Source organism: Lolium perenne, chromosome 1 (assembly GCF_019359855.2).
Source record: "Lolium perenne isolate Kyuss_39 chromosome 1, Kyuss_2.0, whole genome shotgun sequence".
NCBI classification, from domain to species: domain Eukaryota; kingdom Viridiplantae; phylum Streptophyta; class Magnoliopsida; order Poales; family Poaceae; genus Lolium; species Lolium perenne.
Window position 1 is genome coordinate 221117524 of NC_067244.2, and position 22426 is coordinate 221139949.

The window sequence follows — 22426 nt, forward strand, 5'->3', positions numbered from 1 at the left end:
TACAATGTATTTGTTTTATGTCGTAGATGTTGATATTTGCACAGTGTATAGATGTTGATATTTTATTTATATGTTTGGTTAAACTTAGTAAATTTTGGCTAATGACTAATTTTATAAAAAATATTCATTGGAGTGGAGATAGTCGAAGCTTGTTCACACCCATTGGCTGATAATGAGTGCACCATATTTCGAGAAGAATTTTGTTGCGCATTGTTCTTGGGCTCTTATTATACTTGCATCAAACACAGTGACCACACGTCACGTTTATTATCAAGCTAGGGGGAGCATGCATTCGAGTATGGAGAGTTCTAGCCTAGTACTGACTGGTCCTAGAGCCGACAAATGGTTGGCAACTGTGCTGCGATCTGCCGCGCCCTAGCGACCACCTCCAGTTGTATCTTCAGGCGGGATGCCTGCTGGTCGGTGCCAGAAAGAGATGGAGATGAAGACACACCGAATCCCGTCTGACTTTGCTTGCCGCAGTACTGACCTTGTACCTCCTGCTGTGGCACGGTCTCGCCAAGATTATGTTGGGCTGGCTGCACGGCTTGGCGGTAAAGGTTGTTGTGCATGTGGGAGGGATCCTGGCTTCCCTGCTGCTGCTCCATGGTCGACTCACCGAAGGACTGTTCTCCTTGTTGTAGTGGTGGGAACGCTTCGCTGGTGGAGGATGGCCCTTGCTCTTGATGCTGTGCAGCCTCGCCGGATGACTCATGTCCGGCTACCGGCTTGCCCTGTTCAATGGAGCCAAAGGGCTTCTGTTGTTGCTTGTGAGGAAAAGTTTGGATGGGGTGGTATGACCCTGGCTGTTGCTGCTGCGGAAACGTTTGGCTCGGGCAGTAGGATCCTGGCTGTTGCTGTGGAAAATCTTGGCCGGGGCGGTAAGACCATTGCCCCTGCTTTGGCTGAAAAGATTGGCCGGGAATGTACCACCCTTGCCCTGGCTGCTGAGGAAAAGTCTGGCCGGGAAGGTACCACCCTTGCCCTGGCTGCCGTGGAAAAGATTGGCCGGGGAGGTACCACCCTTGCCCTGGCTGCTGAGATTGACCGGGGAGGTACCACCCTTGCCCTGGCTGCTGCGGGAAAGGTTGGCCGGGGAGGTACCACCATTGTCCTGGCTGCTGCGGAAAAGTCTGTCCAGGAATGTACCACCCTTGCCCTGGCTGTTGCGGAAAAGATTGGCCGGGGAGGTACAACCCTTGCCCTTGCTGCGCCGGAAAAGTTTCGCTAGGTTGGAACGATCCTCCTTCGAGTGGCACCACGGTTTGATGCTCGTATTGGCTCACGATCTGGCGGATGGCGCTGGCAAGGCACTCGCGGCTAATGTCCCGGAGCTGCTGGCAGCATTGCGCCTGCACCCAGTTGGCGGTGACAACTTGTGGCGAGAAGAAGAAGGGGCTCTGAGTGGCCAGCTGCTGGTTCACGACCCGCCGGCATGCCTCGAGTGAGCTCTGCTGGAGCTGAAGTTGACACGATAGCTGCTGGATGTTATGCCCTTGAGCGGCGGAGGGCAACTGCAGGATGTTATCCCCTTCGGCGGCGGAGTGGGCTAGGAGGGCTGCGAGGACCACCGTGAACAAGACCAACCTAGCCATTTGTGTGGACTGCTAAGTGATTAAACTCTTGTTTGTAGAGCTCGATGCTCTTAGTGATGACAAGATTGTGGAGATTGGCTGGGTTTTTATAGGGACGAGGTGAAGGTTCAGGAACTTGGTTGTGTGCACGACGAGGTTAGCTAACATTTAGAAGCAGCATGATCAGACAAAATCAGTTGGAGAAGGGCATGAGCGCAATGCTTCCAAGAGTTAGAAGCTAGAGAGGATTTGGAGTTTGTAAAACCGAATTTTGGACCGTCTGTCAACTTCGTATAATCGGTCTAATCGTTGGAGGAAGACATCTTACGTACGCCTAACAAACCTTATCAGGCCAGCTCCCACATGGGATTGATGAGATTGTTCTAGCATCATATTTGGAGAAGTGTGTACATTTTTTTGATCTATTTTTTAATCAACAAAAAATGGTTATTGTTATGGGATTCCAGCAGATTGATTTGTCTTTTAGGCATTACTTGTGCAAAGCATCTTCTCAAAAGATGCTATGCATGTAGTTTCGACTTTCAGGTAACATAAATCCATGCTATGACTCACAATATCAATCCAGCTTGACGCACAATATCAATCCATGCTACTATGACCCAAATATCAATCCATGATGTGACGCAGCAAACCGATAATGGCGCCAAGTTCCACCAAAAGTGGCTCATCGAAGCAGCAGCCCTTCTTCCAGTAATACCTTCCTAATAAGGCACCTTCATAAACCAAGAAAATCGAGTGGCTCTCCCAACCCTCATATGCACCGGTTGTACCCACATGGCTACATATAGCACCAAAGAGGCCCTCCCGGCCTGGTCGGTTCTGGATAAAAAATTCAGATGTAACAACGAAATGTTCAAATACAAATGTCAGTTGGATGTGAACGTCAAGCAATCCATGTTTAGGATTGCGTGTGGTCACTAGCTATTTTTTTATAGATTTTTTTGGTTTGCTTTGTAATCTAAGTTCAAGTCATTTTTGTAAAGAGAATAATATCATCTTATGAAGTCTACTAACACCACGCATGCGTGAGTTTTATAGGATGGTTTCCTTAGTGGATGACCTGAAGTTATCAGCTCACAGGAGGTGATAGATAGATGAACCTTCCTTCTTCAAACAACCCTAAAATAAATACAGAAGAGTTTTAGTGCTCCAACACCCCTAGCCCTTGTTTACTTCTAGTGCATTTGAGTGTATTTAGAAAATCGGAGAATATTATCTCGAATCACGAAAAATCTCCAATAGTTTGGTTATCAAGCCAGGTTTGGACGAGATAATCCGAGATATCCCCAAAAATCGAATTATTTTTGTCTAGACTAAAACTCTCCACCATATAAGTTTATCTTAAAGAGTGCTTGAAGGAATTTGAAGGGGACCGGGTGAAGGGGAGGGGTCCCGAAACCACTTGGTGGCAAAAATATGAGAGAAGTAAACAAAGCCTAAGTGTAGTTGTTAATTGCGTACTTGTTAATTTAACAAGTATTACATGATTATGAAGTAAAATGTTATATGCATAAATTATAGGCATGTAAAGTTTGATTAAAACTGTGTTATTTGAAAAATATGACTGGGTTCATAGATTCACTAGTAGCATCTCATAATATGATGCTATGAAATAAATATCGCAGATACAAATAAAATCTCTCACATGCATGATGCATCTACAAAAACCGCATCTTAATCTACCGATAGTTCATATAGGCAGTACATAACCCAATAGCCATGGAACTACTTGGTTTGTTCTCCGTCTGAAGTGCCTAGTATCTGAGCACAGTGGCGTGACTTCAGCTTGTATCAATAGTTCAATACTTGTAGACCATTGCCATTTCTCTTAGGGGTCGGTATTCTTATTCCTTGGCTCGTCACTTATGAAAAAGAACATGATATTTCTTACACCCTTCATCTAGAAAATGATGTCTCAAATTTGTCAAAATTTAGTTTTATGTGGACGATACATATAAATTTAGAAAAATCTAAGGCATCCTTTTTAGGACGGAGGAAGGACTATTTTATTTAGAGCAGAGCTCCGCACCGGGATGGAGTTGGAGCTTGAGTCACCCCAATGCCCTACTTTACTATGGCTTAAAATTTCTAAGCAACAATCTTCTATATAAAAGTATGGTTTGTATCTTCTAGCGTAGATAATATGACATAATAGAAGAAATCATATACAAATGGTACTTATAAATGAAAATACTATACATTGATGCAATGAAAGATAAATTTACTTGAAAAATAAGTATTGCATTTGCAAATTCCAAAATAAAACTTCAAATGCAAGGCTCAATAACCAACATGATAAGAAGTAGACATAATATTCAGGTGCAACAAAGTAGAATGATCAAAATTATTGTACTCAAGTAGTCAAAGTTTTCAGATTACCTTTTATTCCACTAGTACATCTGGTTCTTCAAAGCTTTGAAATACTTGTGACGATGCTTTTCTTTTGAGAAGAAACTTGTCCATTATATATCTCAGTTTGATAAATAAATGTTCACGAGACTTCAAAATTTTACAAAGAAAATGATAGATGTATTTATACCCAGCATAAACCCTAGCCAAAATTTTACGGTGTTTCATCTACTAACCAAAATTCTCGCAAAAGAATAGAGGATAAATTAGGGAATTACCGGCTGGCCAGTTGATTTTGGACAATTGTTGGGCACCGATCACGAGGGAACGAAGATAAGAAGGTAACATCATAGCCTGATAGGGTTGGGTGATGGCCGACGATAGTTTGACCACATGAGCTGCTAGGCCTGCGTCCGCGGGTCCAGGATCGGTTGCCGAGGGCCTAGTTCTGGTTCAGTCCTACCCCCTACTTGCGGCGCTTGATGTTTTCCGTACATTTTCCATTTGATCGTGTGGATTCGAGACAGGGTATGACAACGTACGAGAGGAGACACGGTATTTCATCATATATGTGGACCGTACACGCATGAGAGGAACCTATAGAGTTGCGTGACTTGCGTCGCATGTGGGACTTGCGGCCTTGAGGCTTGAGCGCTAGAAAGAATGACCCCGACATCATTACCTAATACACACCATCCTGGCCATCCTGATGCACGTGCCCCTTAGATATGTTAGCACTACTATTTTTTACACTCGTATTCCTATGCATCAGGGTCAGCATTGGGTTCTATATCCTAGATCCACATTATGTTCGTTTAAATGCGACAAAATATTTTCTATTAGTCTTGTTGACGTCAGGATGGAGGGAGTCATCAGTCGCACGATTTTATTGAAGCCAATACATGACATTACAGCTTCTAACTTCTAAGTAATGCCATTGTACCGACTTTCATCATGTGCAACTCAAAAACCCCTTTACCATTGTGCTGAAGCTCTTCTTTGCTGATCCATGTAGTATATCTGATGCCTGCTATAGTATCATCCTCCCCTCATCCCTCCCGTGCCGCCCCCGCGCGGCGGCCGGGGGGATCCCTACCGCGCTGCCGCCCCTCCTCCCCTCCCTCGCCGCCGCCAGGGGTCACTGTCAGGCAAGGCCTGGCCGGCGGCGGCGTGGTTTGCATCGTTACCTCTCGCGTGGGGGTCGGGCGCGGGGCGCCATCCTCGGGGGCCTCGATGGCGGCGCCTGGCTTCGGCTCGACGACGACATGACGGGCGACATGGCGGTGGTATGCCCTACCAGCGGCGGAGGGAGGGGTGGGGGTCCCCTTCTCCTCGCCTCTCGGCGGCTGGCGGTGGAGGGCTGGCGTTTGGCTGCGACGGTGCCCAGGCGTGTGCGGTGTCTCCGAACTATGTGAACTGCTTGGTGTCTCCGGCGGCAACCATGGCCAGCCTGGGATGGTCGTCGGTGTGGGGGCCTGACCTGAATAAAGGCGGCGGTCCTAGGGTCTCTCTTGGGTGAAGATGAAGACCTGCCGGAGGCCTAACCTTCATGGTATGGCCAGAGTGTTGAGTTCCAGAAGGCACCGCCGGCGAATGTAATAGTGCTTCTATTGCCTGGAGTTTGTTGGATCGCTGGTATTCGGTCGTGCACATCCATGCTTTTATTCAGACCGTTTGGCCTGAAGGGAGCGGCGCGAAGCTCTTTTCTGTGTTGACACCAAGTGACATCTGATCCATGGTGAAGTCAGAAGAAGAAAATATCATGAAGACCGGATTGGAGGACTAGCTAATGGAGGTTCAACTCTTTGCGCTGTTGAGGGGCTTGCTTGGTGTTCCAGACTTCGCAGCAGTGGTATGAAAGTGGGGGCGGCAGCACATGTGAAGTTCGAAGTCTTACCTTTCAGGGTGAAAACCCAATGTCTAGCCTTAACTGATTGTGTCTGGTAATATCCTTGTTGAAGGCATTGTTTTGTGAACGGATACTATCTCCAGGAACCTAAGATCTTTGAACGAGCGACGACAGCGATGGTGCATTGTTCCCTTTTCGGAGGCGTCGCTTTTGAAGAGTTTGAATTTCAGGTGTTGCCTTGGTGGTGGTTGTATTACTGTTGCTAGGGCTGGAATTCTGTAGCATGACTTTTATTTCTTAGCTTTCTTTTTCTCTTTTTTTAGCTGTGTGAATCCGTAATATTTTATGGCATTGCGAGTGTAATTGGTATCCTTTGATATTAATATATTCTCTTTATCGAAAAATATCTAATGCCCTGCACCCACCAGGATCTGATATGGTCTGTTCTCCTTCTAATAATTGGTACTTTTACCACCATAGGACTTGTCATGACCTCTTTTTTCGTATGCAAAGTAAGAGCCTGTTGGCATTCATGTTGGTGGCAATGAGCAGAGACATGCAACCAGATGTTTTTTCGTTGGAGAGGCATTTCGTTGTGCTTTATTGTAGTTACTCGCAACACTGATCACACTTTAAATCTTATATCTTATATATATTTACTAATTGGAGGCACCATACAAGACACCACGTTAATCCACATCATCAAAATAATTAAGATCATTAGATATAAAATTTATGGTTAAAATTAATTAAAGAGTTGTGATTTATGATGTAACGTAAAAGTCACCTTGACACGTTTGGTTTTTTTTTGCTCTTTTTGGTACGTGAAAGATTGCGAGAAACTTAAAATACAACTGGTACAAGGGCTAGACACAGTTTGGGTCATATACGTCATCCAAGTAAACCGCTTCAATATTGCATCACGCGGCCCTAGAGTCTTATTTGTTTACACCTCAAATGAGCCGTTCCAAAACAATTTTCTTTTGTATAGAACGTGGTGGTTCCTAAGTATATTGCGTATGCATGCTTCTTAACAAAAAAGCCTTTAGAGAAATAACTAACCCTACAAATCTATCTAAACAGCCCATAGGAATATGATTGGTTTACTACTCCTGGCGAATAGGTTTTGGAGAAACCTGATACGATACGTATGCTCCTATGGAAAAAAGAGACTACAAAGAACTAACTGATCGTAGGTGTAATCATGCAAATCCATGTAGCTAGCTTTGATACCTGCATCGACAGGCCAAAAAAATATGATTAATTTATCCATCCTAATAATTAGCGGTACATTGGAAAAAGTTACTGAGTATGTGTGCTCTTATAAAAAAAAAGTAAACGTGCTAGCAAGAATCGTAACACAAATTCAGAGATCAGTATGACGAGATGTTGATGTCCATCCCACGAATTCACGATCGGCATCCTAACACTGGGATTTTAGGAAGGAATGGCCATGGAGTTGGCTCGACAAGCTCCTCCTATGTCGCCGGATGTTGTTTTCATCCACATCCGAATTATGCATATGCGAAGTAATAATTTTTTTCGATAAAAGAAATATATTAATATCGAGAGACACCAATTACACCCTGCCTTTGCAACAAGGCAATACCCTAATGGTAGTTACCGATGCACGCAGCCAAAAAAGAAAAAAGAAAACTAAAAAATAAAAAGACCCGGTATGATAATGCGAAGTAATATTCATACCATCCAATTTATATACATGATCAACCAACGAGAAATTTTGATTGTGTTGTATATTTTTCTTTTAATTAACTGCTTCTACATGATGCATGGTTACAAGATGGGTGGATTACATATTATTTATTTGGGGATTGGAGAGTACAATTCTTTGCATATGAGATATTCAAATATATATAAATATTTAAGCTACATGCATTCATTATATATAGTCAACATGTAATGAAAAGCTTCGAAATTCTGAAAAAAGATACACAAGAACCAATCCCATATTTTTTTTGTAATTTTACCTGTGATTGTACAATTATGCAAAATAAATCTTGAAATTTTCATTAGTGATTTTATAGAGAAACTACTTATTGTTGACTATAAAATCACATAATTTTGGTAAGTAGTTATTTAAGAGATTATATTAATTTTCTACATGAAACCATATAAAAAGGGTGTTTAATAGCTATGTTCTATTCCTTGAAGTAGATGAAAGAAGGATTTTTTTTTATATCAAATAATATGCCTATGAATAAAAGATTGACTACATAACACCTAGATGAAGTTGTAAAATCAGATTTCTTACCTAGTTCCATAAAACGATGCTGCTTGCCACTATATGTCAATTTAATGTTGTGAAACAATTTATGGCTCAAAATGAATATTTAAATCCATGCAATCCATAATAGATATACTGAAGGAATATAGCTCTTATGGTTCAATGCTAAAACCAAGAAAACGATTAGATACATGTCTATTAATATTCCATATAAAATAATTAATTTTTTCTGTTATTTGTAATTCGTGCAAATTTTTCATGAAAGAAATAATAAAAGTGCTAGCGCGTGCGGATGCACGGGTTAATGACTAGTTTATTATCTAACTAGGGTGCGTGCACGCAGCATACCCAAACAACATGCGACTTGCGAGAGTTCTAGCTTAGTAATGGCTGGTGGAGAAGGCGATTCCCTCAAGCCGACACATCGCTGGCAGCTGCGCCGCGACTTGCCGGGCCCTAGCCACCACCTGTAGTTGCCTTAGGCGGGCTGTGTGCTGCTCGGTGCCGAAACCGGTGCGACCCTTGCTGTTGCTGCTCCCACCCTTGCATTTGTTGTGGATAAGTTTCACTTGGGTAGTACGGCCATCCTTGTTGGTCCTCGTGCTCACCGGGGTAGTAGTACGACTCTCCTCCGAGTGGCGCTACGTCCTCGCCGAGGTAGTACAATCCTCCTCCAAGTGGCGCCACGGCTTGATGCTCGTACTGCCTCATGATCTGGTGGATGGCGGCGGTGCAGCACTCACGACTGACGTCCCGAAGCTGCTGAGAACATTGCAGCCGCTCCCTGCTCTCCACTCGGATGATCGCAAGAGCGATGGCCGCGGGTGGAAGAAGGGTAGCTGGATGGCTATTTGGTGGTCCACAACCTGTCTACACGCGTCGAGCGAGCTCTCTTCTAGCTGACGCTGGCATTGCAGCTGCAGAGTGTCATCCCCTTTGACAGTGGAGAGAACCATGAGGGCCGCGGCGACTGCCGCGAAGAAGACCATTTTAGACATTCCTGTGGTGCTAACAATTTAGTCTCTAGTTTGTGGTGCTCTGCTCAGTGTTCTTGGTGATGATGGGATTATGGAGATTGGCTGGGATTTTGTAGGAATGAGGTGAATGTTGATGACCTTGCTTTGTGTGCACGACGAGGTTGGTTTGATAAGAAGAAATACGAGAATAGCAGATTAAATTAGGTGGACAAGTGGAGTAGTGCAAGGCTTTGAAGAGTAGAAGGATGCAAGGAAAGTTCGGGCCTTGCAAAACAGATACTTGGAAAGTCTTTCCAGTGCCATGTAATCCGTTTAATTGTGCAAAATGAGACCTTACATTGTACACCTAACTTCTCAATGCTTCCAAGAGTTAAACGAGGTAAGGAGGATTTGGAGCTTGCAAAACAGATTTTTGGCCGGTTCTATGCAGTCGGCTTAACAGTGCAAAATGACACCTCATGTACATCTAACTTCTAAGCTAGCTCTCACATGAGAAATGACAAGATTGTTCTAGTGTGATATTTGGAGAAGTGTGCACATTTCTATCGATTCATTCTTTTATCTACAAAATATTGGTTATAGTTATGAGATTTCAGCAGATGATATGTCTTTTTTTTTTATAGATAATGGGCGCTTTTATTACTTCAGGAAGCAATTACACCCGACCTCTGCATAGCTAAGATGCACACAACTGTTCAAAAGTCTCAAAAATTCTAAAGTGATCATAAAGACGAATTACATATCAAAGCATGAGCAACTGTAAGACGCCTAAGATGAAGGCGGAGGCCCAATCCGTAGATTATGCTGCCACCCATGTAGGGAAAAAGTATCCCTCGACGTGTCCTCCAACCGTGTACAGACCTTCGTAAAGAGGTCGCGATTCTCCATCTTTTGCAGCGCAGACCACGAACGGAGAGTAGCGGTACATCTGTAGATAACCTGCAAGAGAGAACAATTCTTATCATTAAAAACTTTGTCATTTCTACATAGCCATAGCGACCACAAACTGGCAAGCGCCCCACCCTAATAAGCGTTCTAAATCTGTGATCAATACCATGAAGCAAATTACCAAAGATATTGGCCACACTAGTTGGGGGATATAGATCAGAAGCTACTTGGATGCATGACCATATAGATCTGGCAAAGCGACATTGGAAGAACAGGTGTTTAATCGTCTCGTTGTGGTGACAGAAAACACATTTGGTACTCCCATGCCAATTGCGTTTCACAAGATTGTCTTTGGTTAGGATAACTCCTCGACGCAAATACCAGCCAAAAATCTTAATTTTGAGCGGTATTTTCATCTTCCAAATTTTCTTGTTCTTATCGACTGGTATTTGAGGTTGGATAATTGCATTGTACAAAGAAGTTACAGAGAACTTTCCATTGGGTTGTAAGTTCCAACGAAATTCATCCTGACCTTCCGACAATTGAATGGATTCCAAACGTAGAAGTAAGGTATTACATGCCAGAAGTCTCGGACCGATTAAATCCCGTCCAAACGTCACTGTTGGAGGTGAGGTTGCCATTACTAATGCAATGGTATCACTTTTGCGAAGAACAATGCTATATAACGCTGGATATTGTTCTGAGAGAGGCCTATTCCCTCGCCACGTATCCTCCCAGAAACGAATCTGCGATCCATCTTTAATATTAAACGTACCATATGTGAGGAAAAATTCCTTCATTTCCATTAGACCGGCCCAGAAATGCGAGTCACCCGGTTTCCAATGTATCTGGGATAACGTTTTCTCGCCAATGTACTTTCGTTTAATTATGGTCTGCCATACGCCATGTTCTGTTAGCAGCTTATAGAGCCACTTACCCAACAAGGCCGAGTTCTTGACTTCAAGGTCATGAACCCCCAACCCACCCATATCTCTGGGTCGGCATACGACAGACCACTTGACCAGTCGATATTTCTTTTTTTTCACTATTCCCTTGCCAAAAAAATCTCGATCTATAATAGTCGAGCTTGTGTAACACACCTTTTGGCAAGATGAAAAAGGATATCATATACACCACCATGTTAGTGAGTACTGCATTAATGAGTACCAATCTTCCTCCGAGGGTTGATATGTCTTTTAGTCACAGTACTTATCCAAATCAACTTTCCAGAAGTTCGGTTGAGGTTTATGTCATGTGGTTTCGGATTGCAAGTAACACAAATCCATGATATGTCTCACATCATCTATCCGGTATGGCACACAAATTTTATCCATGGTAGATGTAAAATTAATCCTTTGTGATGTTAAACCAAACTTCCATTAAAAAGTAGTCCAATTTCTATGTTCTCGACATATACACAAAAAGTTTAAAGAAAGTTCGAGTCAAACATTTTTATTTCCATCCCCCCCAAACGACTTCATCAATGCGGATCTTCCGGGAAACTTGGCAGTGGTGCATGAATTTACATGTTTCTTGGTTGATTTGCTGGATGAACGAGCAATGGGTATTGTTCTTCATCATCTGGTCTGTTTGGTGACATAATATTTTGCTACGGATAGTAAATAATCCGACGATACTAGAAAAAAATTCATCAGTGCTAAAGGATCATCACTAGCACGTAAATGTGGTGTTAGATCATCACTAGTAAACAGCTATGGGCACACCAATCAATCATGGACGCAGCCTTTGGCAGGGGGGAGCCCTTCTTCTCCACATGTTTGCTATCGCCATCGATCCCCTCCATAATATCGCAGAACATCGCTACCAGTGCCCTAGTTACATCAGTTGCAGAACTAACACATTTTTTACAGGTAATAACTGCATTTTTCTTCTCGAAAAGAGGTAGCCTCAGCATCTGCATCAATCGATGCATATGGTCCATGAACATCCCTGCATGAGGACGTGACCATTTCTTTTGCCCCATCAAAGAAGATATTATTATGTTAAATCTATGGTCACTCCAATCCAATCCAATCCAAGGCATCGACCTTACTGGCATCCTTGAGAGTTTTCCGGCCACCATTATTGGGTTTCCCATGAAGCTAGACGACTAAATAATCTCTGAATTATATTTCTTTACAATTATTTATTTACGTATTCTTTATCTCTCTAACTATGGGTGAAAGAATGTACATAGAAAAGTGTGGTTCAAAAATAGATGCCGGAGGACCATACTAGAGCTGGTAACAGAAAAACCCCGCTTTTATTACAGCTGGCAATTTAAACGTTCAACTGAAGTTTCCTGAACTAGTTTTTTTTTTTCCGAGTACGCGCCGGAGATCTGCATGTTTGGTATTAAGCTCGAAGGAGAAAGGACATCGTCCAAATATAAGGGAAACACTCGTGCCAGGCAGCCATAGACGGAGCCAGCCGAACCACCCCACACATGACAACGTCTACTCCTCACCCTGGGTTCTACCTAAACGGCCGCGACTAGAGGTCCAGAGCTGCCACTCATGGCTGATCTGGTGGACGAGCTGCTGGGGGCTTGTCTCAACCTTGTAAAAAACGTGGGAGTTACGCTCTACCCAGAGGCTCCGAATGACAAGGGAGATCAGGGAGTTCGCCTTCTTCTACTGAACCATCGGTCGCCCCGTTAACGAAACATTCTAGCTTTTCATGAGAAGTGGCGAGTTAATGTAACTTTCCCCTTTGTTTCTATTAAACCGAATTCATATGAACTATACCAACTCAAAAAAATGCCAATTTTTAGAAAAAGATGTTAGTTTCTTCGGTCGTTTTGATACGGGAGTTTTCTACTTTAGTCCTTAATGGAGCTATATTTCTGCGAGGCAGAGAGATATATTGCCCTTTTACACGAGTGAAGTGCCAGTTCAAGTTTTTGTGTTCTGGCATTTCTATCTAAACTATACAAAATCCATTCTCTCGTACTGAACTCATATAAGGACTCCATGCTAAGATGAAAGGTTTTCAAACGGATTTGCAGATGAGTGTACCTAAGATTAATGCACATGCCATTGTTTCTTCTTGGACTCAGCAGGATGTCATGCCTGAGTTTGTGATGGAGCCTGTCTGGGTGCATGTCGAGGGTGTTCCGAATTCTCTACGACATTTCCTAGGTCTATGGGCTGTAGATACTTTTATTGGTTCTACTATTGATGTGGATTTGTATACCTTGAGGAGTCAAGGAATTGTTCGCATTCAGGTGGCCATGAGAAATATTTCTGTACTGGAGAAAGATAAGTCTAAAGACGGGCCACCATGCTTAGAGGTGCTGGCTCGCCTACAGCTTAATGGTTACAGATTTAGATTTCGCCGTGAGTCTCCTGAGTACAAGCCAGATCCTAGGTTTCGCCCTTTTTTCTGGAAGAGTGAGGATGATGATGATGCGTCTCATGGTGAAGATGAGGGTAATGATGATCCTACAGCGGAGGGGGCACCAGGGGCCTCACATATGGACGTAGATGGCCACGCATCTATGCCTACTTCAGGCACAGCTTCGGTACCGGTTATTCAGGTCGCGATGACCCCTTTTAACCACTCGCCGACGACAGTCAGGGGCAAGGCGATTGTGGCTAGAGCTTTGACGGTGTCGCCGCATTTGGTGGCAACTCCGCCTCCTATGGACAGGGCGTCTTCTCCGTCGCGTGTGTGGACTTTTATGCAGGGAAGGACTCGCCCGGGTTCATCGTCGTCTACTCCTTTCGGTGGTCCTTTAGTTGCTCCCACTCCGTCTTCTACCACACCTCAGACGGAGAGGGTGCAGCCAAGGACTCCTTCTTCTCCGACGCTTGACTCGACGGCCTCGGGGCTGCAGCACCGTGTAGCGGATGTGGTGGGGCAGCAGCAGCCGGCCTTGGGCTCGGCAATGCCGCAGCACTCTGCCACTGTTGCGGCGGTGCAGCAGCCGGCCCAAGACACGGCACGGCCACAACAGCCGGCCCTAGGCTTGGCGACGCAGCAGCCGGCTACCGGCATGGAGGGGCAGCAGCCACCGACCTTCGGCTCGGTGGTGCAGCTTCACCTCGCCGTTTTCTCGGTGATGCAGCAACCGACCCAGGACACGGTGAGCCCGCAGCAGCCGGCCTTCGGCTTGGAGATGCAGCAGCCGGCCCCCGCCATGGAGGGACAGCAGCCGGCCTCTCACCCGGACGGACAGCACCCGGCCCCTAGCCCGACCGAGCAGCAGCCGGCCACTAGCCTGGTGGTTCCGTCGCCGTGCGGGGGGTCTGGGGTGGTGCAGCCTTCGTCTCAGGAGCCTCGGGTGGAGGAGCAGGATAGGCTGGGGAGGTGCCCCAGCTGGTCCCCTTTGCCTTCTTCGCCTAGGGGCGCTTCAGCGTCGCGGTCGGGCTCGGTGCAGGGGGCTTCTACGCCATCTACCCCTGCATCGAACTCATCTTCACCAGCTTTAGGGTCGCCGCCTACTCTGGTGTCGGGGTCGGTGCCATCTTCATCAAGCTTGAGTCCGCCTACGCCAGCTGCCGCCGTACTGCAACCTCGCCCCACTATTCCTCCACCGGTTGCTCAACCGACGGTGAGGAGGAGTGGGAGGTATGCTACAACGGAGGACGGTGCGGGGGCTATGGATGAAGATGTGATGCAGAGGGCCATGCGGCGCAAGGCGGTGAAGAACCTCGACACGGCAGGTACTAGAAATTCATCCAAGTCGTTCACTTCATTTTCTGATACTAGAATTTCTTCGAATTTGAGTAGTGTAGGGGTCTCGTTGGGTAGTAGGTCGGATGAGATTTTAGCTTCAGCTCATGTGTTGAGATAGACGGAGCTTGACCGTTTAACGGTTGCTCCAAATGGATCCACTGAGTCGGCTGCTTCCATTGTGGATGATGATGACGATGATGACATCCTAGATGGTCATCTTCTCTCGGCTATAGTTGGAAGTGTGACAGAAGTTGATTTAGAACACTCAGAGCTTAGTTCAGTTTATGATCTAAATGCCTCTGAACGTGGTTCTAGATCATCGGCTGGAAAGAAATCTCGTAGATATGGCAAAAATTCTAAATCTTAAATAGTTTCTCGATGAATGGCATGTTTCGGAATAGCAGAGGTCTTGGTGACTTGGCTAAGCATTCTCACATTGCCGATGGTTGTAGAGATTATGATTTAGATTTTATTGCTATATCGGAGACGGGTAGGCGAAACTTCACACAAAGTTTTCTCGACCGACTGTCAGGCGGAATTAACTTTCAGTGGTTTTCTCGCCCGCCTCGTGGTAGGTCCGGTGGCATTTTACTTGGCGTCCATATAGATACCATGACTGTCTTAGCTAGTTCTGATGGAGAGTATCATATTAAGCTCGACATTCAGAATAAAGCAGACGGTTTCAAGTGGAGTCTGGTTGCTGTGTATGGTGCCGCCCAAGATGCTTTTAAGGCTGACTTTGTTCGTGAATTGGTAAATCTTACAAAACATAATCCATATCCGATTTTAATCGGAGGCGATTTTAATTTGTTGAGATTTCCTCACGAGAAAAGTAAAGGCCGTTTCGATGGACATTGGCCTTTCTTGTTCAACGCTTTCATTGATAGCCTTGATTTAAGAGAGGTGTTCATGTCCGGTCGACAGTTTACTTGGGCCAACAGCTTGCCTGAACCCACATACGAGAAACTAGATCGCGTGTTGATGGACACCGAATGGGAAAATAAATACCCTATGGTGTATGTCCGTGCACTAGAACGTATTGAAAAACTGTCTGACCACGCCCCCATCCTCCTAACTACTGGGAATCCCCGTCCTGTTTGTAAACGGCCGTTCAAATTTGAACTTGGTTGGCTACATCGAGAGGGTTTTCATGATATGGTTAAGAAGGTTTGGGAGAGACCGGTCGGGGGCAGTGATACGTCCCCGACGTATCCATAATTTCTGTCGTTCCATGCTTGTTTTATGACAATACTTACATGTTTTGCTTGCACTTTATGACGATTTCATGCGTTTTCCGGAACTAACCTATTAACGAGATGCCACAGTGCCAGTTCCTGTTTTCTGCTGTTTTTGGTTCCAGAAAGGCTGTTCGGGCAATATTCTCGGAATTGGACGAAATCAACGCCAAACCTCCTATTTTTCCCGGAAGGCTCCAGAACACCGAAGAAGAGTCGGAGGAGAGCCAGGGGGGCCCCACACCACCTAGCCGCGCGGGCCAGGCCCTGGCCGCGCCGGCCTAGGGTGAGGCCACCCTGTCGACCCCCCTGCGCCGCCTCTTCGCCTATAAAATCCCTTTCGACCTAAAAACACAGTACCAATTGACGAAACTCTAGAAAGACTCCAGGGGCGCCGCCGCCATCGCGAAACTCCAATTCGGGGGACAGAACTCTGTTCCGGCACCCTGCCGGAACGGGGAAGTGCCCCCGGAAGCCATCTCCATCGACGCCACCGCCTCCATCATGCTCCGTGAGTAGTTCCCCCATGGACTACGGGTTCTAGCAGTAGCTATGTCGGTATACTCTCCCCCATGTACTTCAATACAATGGTCTCATGAGCTGCCTTACATGATTGAGATTCATCTGATGTAATCGGTGTTGTGTTTATTGGGATCCGATGGATGATACATTATGATTAGTCTATCTATAAAGTTTGTGAAGTTATTGTTGCTGCAATCTTGTTATTCTTAATGCTTGTCACTAGGGCCCGAGTGCCATGATCTTAGATTTAAGCTCTATACTTATTGCTTAGATTGTATCTACAAGTTGTATGCACATGTCACTGTCCGGAACCAATGGCCCCGAAGTGACAGAAATCGGGACAACCGGAGGGGATGGTAGTGATGTGAGGATCACATGTTTTCACGGTGTGTTAATGCTTTGCTCCGGTACTCTATTAAAAGGAGTACCTTAATATCCAGTAGTTTCCCTTGAGGCCCGGCTGCCACCGGCTGGTAGGACAAAAGATGTTGTGCAAGTTTCTCACTGCGAGCACGTACGACTATATACGGAAAACATGCCTACATAATTAATAAGCCTGATATTCTTTCTTAATGCCTTTGATTCCTATCAATTGCCCAACTGTAATTTGTTCACCCAACACTTGTCACTTATTGGAGAGTTACCACTAGTGTAGATCGCTGGGAACCCCGGTCCATATTTCATCATCAAATACTTGTTCTACATGTCATCATATTACCTCTGTGTTACTATTACTGCTGCTGTGTTACTATTACTACTGCTCTCATATTACTGCTACTTTCACATCACCCCTGTTGCTAGTGCTTTTCCAGGTGCAGCTGAATTGACAACTCAGTTGTTAAGGCTTATAAGTATTCTTTACCTCCCCTTGTGTCGAATCAATAAATTTGGGTTATACTACCCTCGAAGACTATCGCGATCCCCTATACTTGTGGGTTATCAAGACTGTTTTCTGGCGCCGTTGCTGGGGAGGCATAGCTCTACTCATAAGTTCACCTGGGGAGTACACTTTACCTCTCTCTCTGTTTTATTTTATTTTGTTTTGCTTAGTTTACTTTTGTCTAGTTTATTTGTGCTTAGTTTATTTCTGTCTAGTATTAGTTTGCGTAGTTTACTTTTGCTTAGTTTATTTCTGTCTTGTTTTATTTGTCTCATATACCCAAAAATCCATAAAAATTTGAAAAACCAAAAAATTAAAAAACTGCTGTTATGGGAGAACCAACAACCTACTTGGAGCTCATAGAATGTTATAATAATTATAGGAAATCAAGAGCTGGTGAAGTAATGAGTGCTATGATAGAAAAAGTGAATACAATTGCTAAAATCTTGCTTAAACGCCATGATATAAACTGTTGCTCTCAACAGGATACTAAACATCTTAAATTTCAATGTGGCTTTAGTGAGGAATTTTTAATTAAGAACTATAATCGGAATTGCTATATTCATTATGGGTTCGAAGAGGTAGAACAATTTGTCGTGTTTATGGGAGCCTCTGAGATCGAATCCTTCATGGTTGAGAATTATGAAACTTGTGTTGTTTGTAAGGACCTTAAAGATTATGTCTCTTCTATCCTTAATTGTTGCATAGAATGCTTCGGTAATAATCCTTATATCATTGATTATAAAGAGAGACTCATTAATGCAAAAGAATGTACTCACAATTTGCAGGAACCTGTGGAAGAAGAAACTGATGAACCTGAAAGCTCATTGGATGAAAAAGAGGAGGAAATTGATGAACCTGAAAGCTCATTGGATGAAAAAGAAGAGGAGAGCGACGAACAAAAGGAGGAAGAATGGATTAGCTACCCATGCCAACCTCCTAATGAGAGTAACTCTTCATCTCTTACACTATTTGATTGTCCTCCATGCTTACCGAAAGAAGTTGAATGTTATGTTCCTGTGGATTCTCTTGAAATAGTACCTATAAGTAAAACTTGTGAGAATAATTATGCTACTGTTATATATGATAATCCATGCTACTTTGATAAATCTTATGATAATGCTTTGTTTGTGCCTGATGTCGAAATGCATGGTACTAAAGAATTTTGTTTGGCAAATGTCTATGATAAAGCTCTAGATGATGGTCCTATGTTACTTGATAATATTAATTGTACTACTAATGAAAATGGGATTGGAGAGTTCATGACTTTATCTAGGAGTCCCATATCTCTTGAGATTGATCAACTACCTTGTTATATTATTAATAAAAGTAAGTTTGAAAGTTTTAATTCCACTATTCTTGAACTGGATAAAAATTATGTGTTTGGAAATCATGGAAAGTATGATGCATGTGATAGTTATATTGTTGAGTTTGTTCATGAAGCTACTGAAAATTATTATGAGAGAGGAAAATATGGTTGTAGAAATTTGTATGGTACTAAAACACCTCTCTATGTGCTGAAATTTTTGAAGTTACACTTGTTCTATCTTCCTATGCTTGTTACTTTGCTTTTAATGAACTTGTTTATTTACAAGATTCCTATGCATAGGAAGCATGTTAGACTTAAATGTGTTTTGAATTTGCTTCTTGATGCTCTCTTTTGCCTCCAATACTATTTCTTGCGAGTGCATCATTAAAACTGCCGAGCCCATCTTAATGGCTATAAAGAAAGCAACTTCTTGGGAGATAACCCATATGTTATTTTGCTACAGTACTTTGTTTTATATTTGTGTCTTGGAAGTTGTTTACTACTGTAGCAACCTCTCCTTATCTTAGTTTTGTGTTTTGTTGTACCAAGTGAAGCCTCTAATCGAAGGTTGATACTAGATTTGGATTTCTGCGCAGAAACAGATTTCTATCTGTCACGAATCTGGGCTGTTTTCTCTGTAGAAAAATCAGAAAAATATGCCAATTTACGTGCGTGTTCCTCAGATATGTACGCAACTTTCATTAGTTTTGAGTTTTCTGATTTGAGCAACGGAAGTATTTTATTAAAATTCGTCTTTACTGGCTGTTCTGTTTTGGCAGATTCTGTCTCTGTTTTTTGCATTGTCTCTTGTGGACTTTAAGCGAGGTTTTCTAGACGTAGAGAGCTGTAGCTAATGTTTTATTGAGTTCTTGCAATGTGCCACTACAGGACCAAGGTGGATTCAAATTTTTTAAGTACTAACCCCTCTAATGAAGTTTATGAGAAGTTTGTTGTGAAGGAAGTTTTCAAGGGTCAAGAGAGGAGGATGATATATGATCAAGAAGAGTGAAAAGTCTAAGCTTGGGGATGCCCCCGTGGTTCATCCCTGCATATTTCAAGAAGACTCAAGCGTCTAAGCTTGGGGATGCCCAAGGCATCCCCTTCTTCATCAACTTATCAGGTTCCTCCCCTGAAACTATATTTTTATTCGGTCACATCATATGTGCTTTACTTGGAGCGTCTGTGTGTTTATTTTTCGTTTTGTTTGTGTTTGAATAAGATCGGATCCTAGCAATCCTTGATTGGGAGAGAGACACGCTCCGCTTTTTCATATGAACACTTGTTCTTCGTTTTACTTTTAATGTTCAATGAATAAAAGTTGGAAGCTACAATATTTATCTTTATTTGGTTGGGAAAAGAAAATGGCTCATATGTCTTGGATAATTTGACACTTGGCAATTGTTTTGAGCTCTCAAGTAGATCATAAGTTTTTGCATGTAGTTTAAACCTATTAGTGGAGAACTACCGTAAAGCTTGTCAAAATTGGTTTGCATAATTGATCTCTCTTAAGGTCTAGATATTTTCTGGTAAAAGTGTTTGAGCAACAAGGAAGACAGTGTAGAGTATTATAATGCTTGCGATATGTTCTTATGTAAGTTTTGCTGTACTGGTTCATACTTGTGTTTGCTTCAAACAACCTTGCTAGCCTAAGCCTTGTATCGAGAGGGAATACTTCTCATGCATCCAAAATCCTTGAGCCAACCACTATGCCATTTGTGTCCACCATACCTACCTACTATGTGGTATTTCCTGCCATTCCAAAGTAAATTGCTTGAGTGCTACCTTTAAACAATTCAAAATTTATTACCTCTCAATTTGTGTTAATGTTTTATAGCTCATGAGGAAGTATGTGGTGTTTAGCTTTCAACCTTGTCATTTACTTTTGACGGACTCTCGTATGGACTAGTGGCACATCCGCTTATCCAATAATTTTGCAAAAAGAGCTGGCAATGGGATTCCCAGTCCCAAATTAATTAACTAATTAGACACTCCTCCATGGTATGTGATTGTTGGAAGGCACCCGAAGGATTCGGTTAGCCATGGCTTGTGTAAGCAAAGGTTGGGGGGAGTGTCATCATCATAATAAAACTAAAATAAAAAGGCACTCCTTCATGGTATGAGATTGTTGGCAGGCACCCGAGGATTCGGTTAGCCATGGTTTGTGAAAGAAAGGTTGGAAGGAGTGCCACCCAAAAATAAAATAAAATGGGAGCCGCTCTTAAAAGTCCGGTTGGCGAGGTAGTTAGTGTACCCATTACCATTCGTTGACAACAACAAACACCTCTCAAAATTTTACTTTTTATGCTCTCTATATGTTTTCAAAACCAAAGCTCTAGCACAAATATAGCAATCGATGCTTTCCTCTTTGAAGGACCATTCTTTTACTTTATGTTGAGTCAGTATACCTACTTCCTTCCATCTTAGAAGCAAACACTTGTGTCAACTGTGCATTGATTCTTACATACTTGCATATTTGCATTCATTATATTACTTTGTGTTGACAATTATCCATGAGATGTGCATGTTGAAAGTTGAAAGCAACCGCTGAAACTTATATCTTCCTTTGTGTTGCTTCGATGCCTTTACTTTGAATCTATTGCTTTATGAGTTAACTCTTGTGCAATCTTTTGATGCTTGTCTTGAAAGTACTCTCCATGAAAAGTTTTGCTATATGTTATCTACTTGTTAGCAACTATAGATCGTTGCCTTGAGTCACTTCATTCATTTCATATGCTTTGTAATAGTATGATCAAGGTTATGTAAGTAGCATGTCACTACAGAAATTATTCTTTTTATCGTTTACCTGCTCGGGACGAGCAGGAACTAAGCTTGGGGATGCTGATACGTCCCCGACGTATCCATAATTTCTGTCGTTCCATGCTTGTTTTATGACAATACTTACATGTTTTGCTTGCACTTTATGATGATTTCATGCGTTTTCCGGAACTAACCTATTAACGAGATGCCACAGTGCCAGTTCCTGTTTTCTGCTGTTTTTGGTTCCAGAAAGGCTGTTCGGGCAATATTCTCGGAATTGGACGAAATCAACGCCAAACCTCCTATTTTTCCCGGAAGGCTCCAGAACACCGAAGAAGAGTCGGAGGAGAGCCAGGGGGCCCCACACCACCTAGCCGCGCGGGCCAGGCCCTGGCCGCGCCGGCCTAGGGTGAGGCCACCCTGTCGACCCCCCTGCGCCGCCTCTTCGCCTATAAAATCCCTTTCGACCTAAAAACACAGTACCAATTGACGAAACTCCAGAAAGACTCCAGGGGCGCCGCCGCCATCGCGAAACTCCAATTCGGGGGACAGAACTCTGTTCGGCACCTGCCGGAACGGGAAGTGCCCCCGGAAGCCATCTCCATCGACGCCACCGCCTCCATCATGCTCCGTGAGTAGTTCCCCCATGGACTACGGGTTCTAGCAGTAGCTATGTCGGTATACTCTCCCCCATGTACTTCAATACAATGGTCTCATGAGCTGCCTTACATGATTGAGATTCATCTGATGTAATCGGTGTTGTGTTTGTTGGGATCCGATGGATGATACATTATGATTAGTCTATCTATAAAGTTTGTGAAGTTATTGTTGCTGCAATCTTGTTATTCTTAATGCTTGTCACTAGGGCCCGAGTGCCATGATCTTAGATTTAAGCTCTATACTTATTGCTTAGATTGTATCTACAAGTTGTATGCACATGTCACTGTCCGGAACCAATGGCCCCGAAGTGACAGAAATCGGGACAACCGGAGGGGATGGTAGTGATGTGAGGATCACATGTTTTCACGGTGTGTTAATGCTTTGCTCCGGTACTCTATTAAAAGGAGTACCTTAATATCCAGTAGTTTCCCTTGAGGCCCGGCTGCCACCGGCTGGTAGGACAAAAGATGTTGTGCAAGT

The 22426-nt window shown here is 43.6% G+C and overlaps 1 protein-coding gene across 1 annotated transcript; it reads right to left on the reverse strand.

Annotated features, from left to right (window-relative positions):
- Positions 1-230: 230 nt before the first annotated feature.
- On the reverse strand, positions 231-1635 carry LOC127327323 (uncharacterized). Its single transcript, XM_051354100.2, has one exon. It carries the CDS (start codon positions 1593-1595, stop codon positions 330-332), a length of 1266 nt encoding a protein of 421 aa, XP_051210060.1. The 5' UTR covers positions 1596-1635; the 3' UTR covers positions 231-329.
- Positions 1636-22426: the final 20791 nt, after the last annotated feature.

Excerpts from the sequence above, each read along its gene's own strand:
- LOC127327323 (XM_051354100.2), bottom strand. The coding sequence starts at position 1,595 with ATGGCTAGGTTGGTCTTGTTCACGGTGGTCCTCGCAGCCCTCCTAGCC.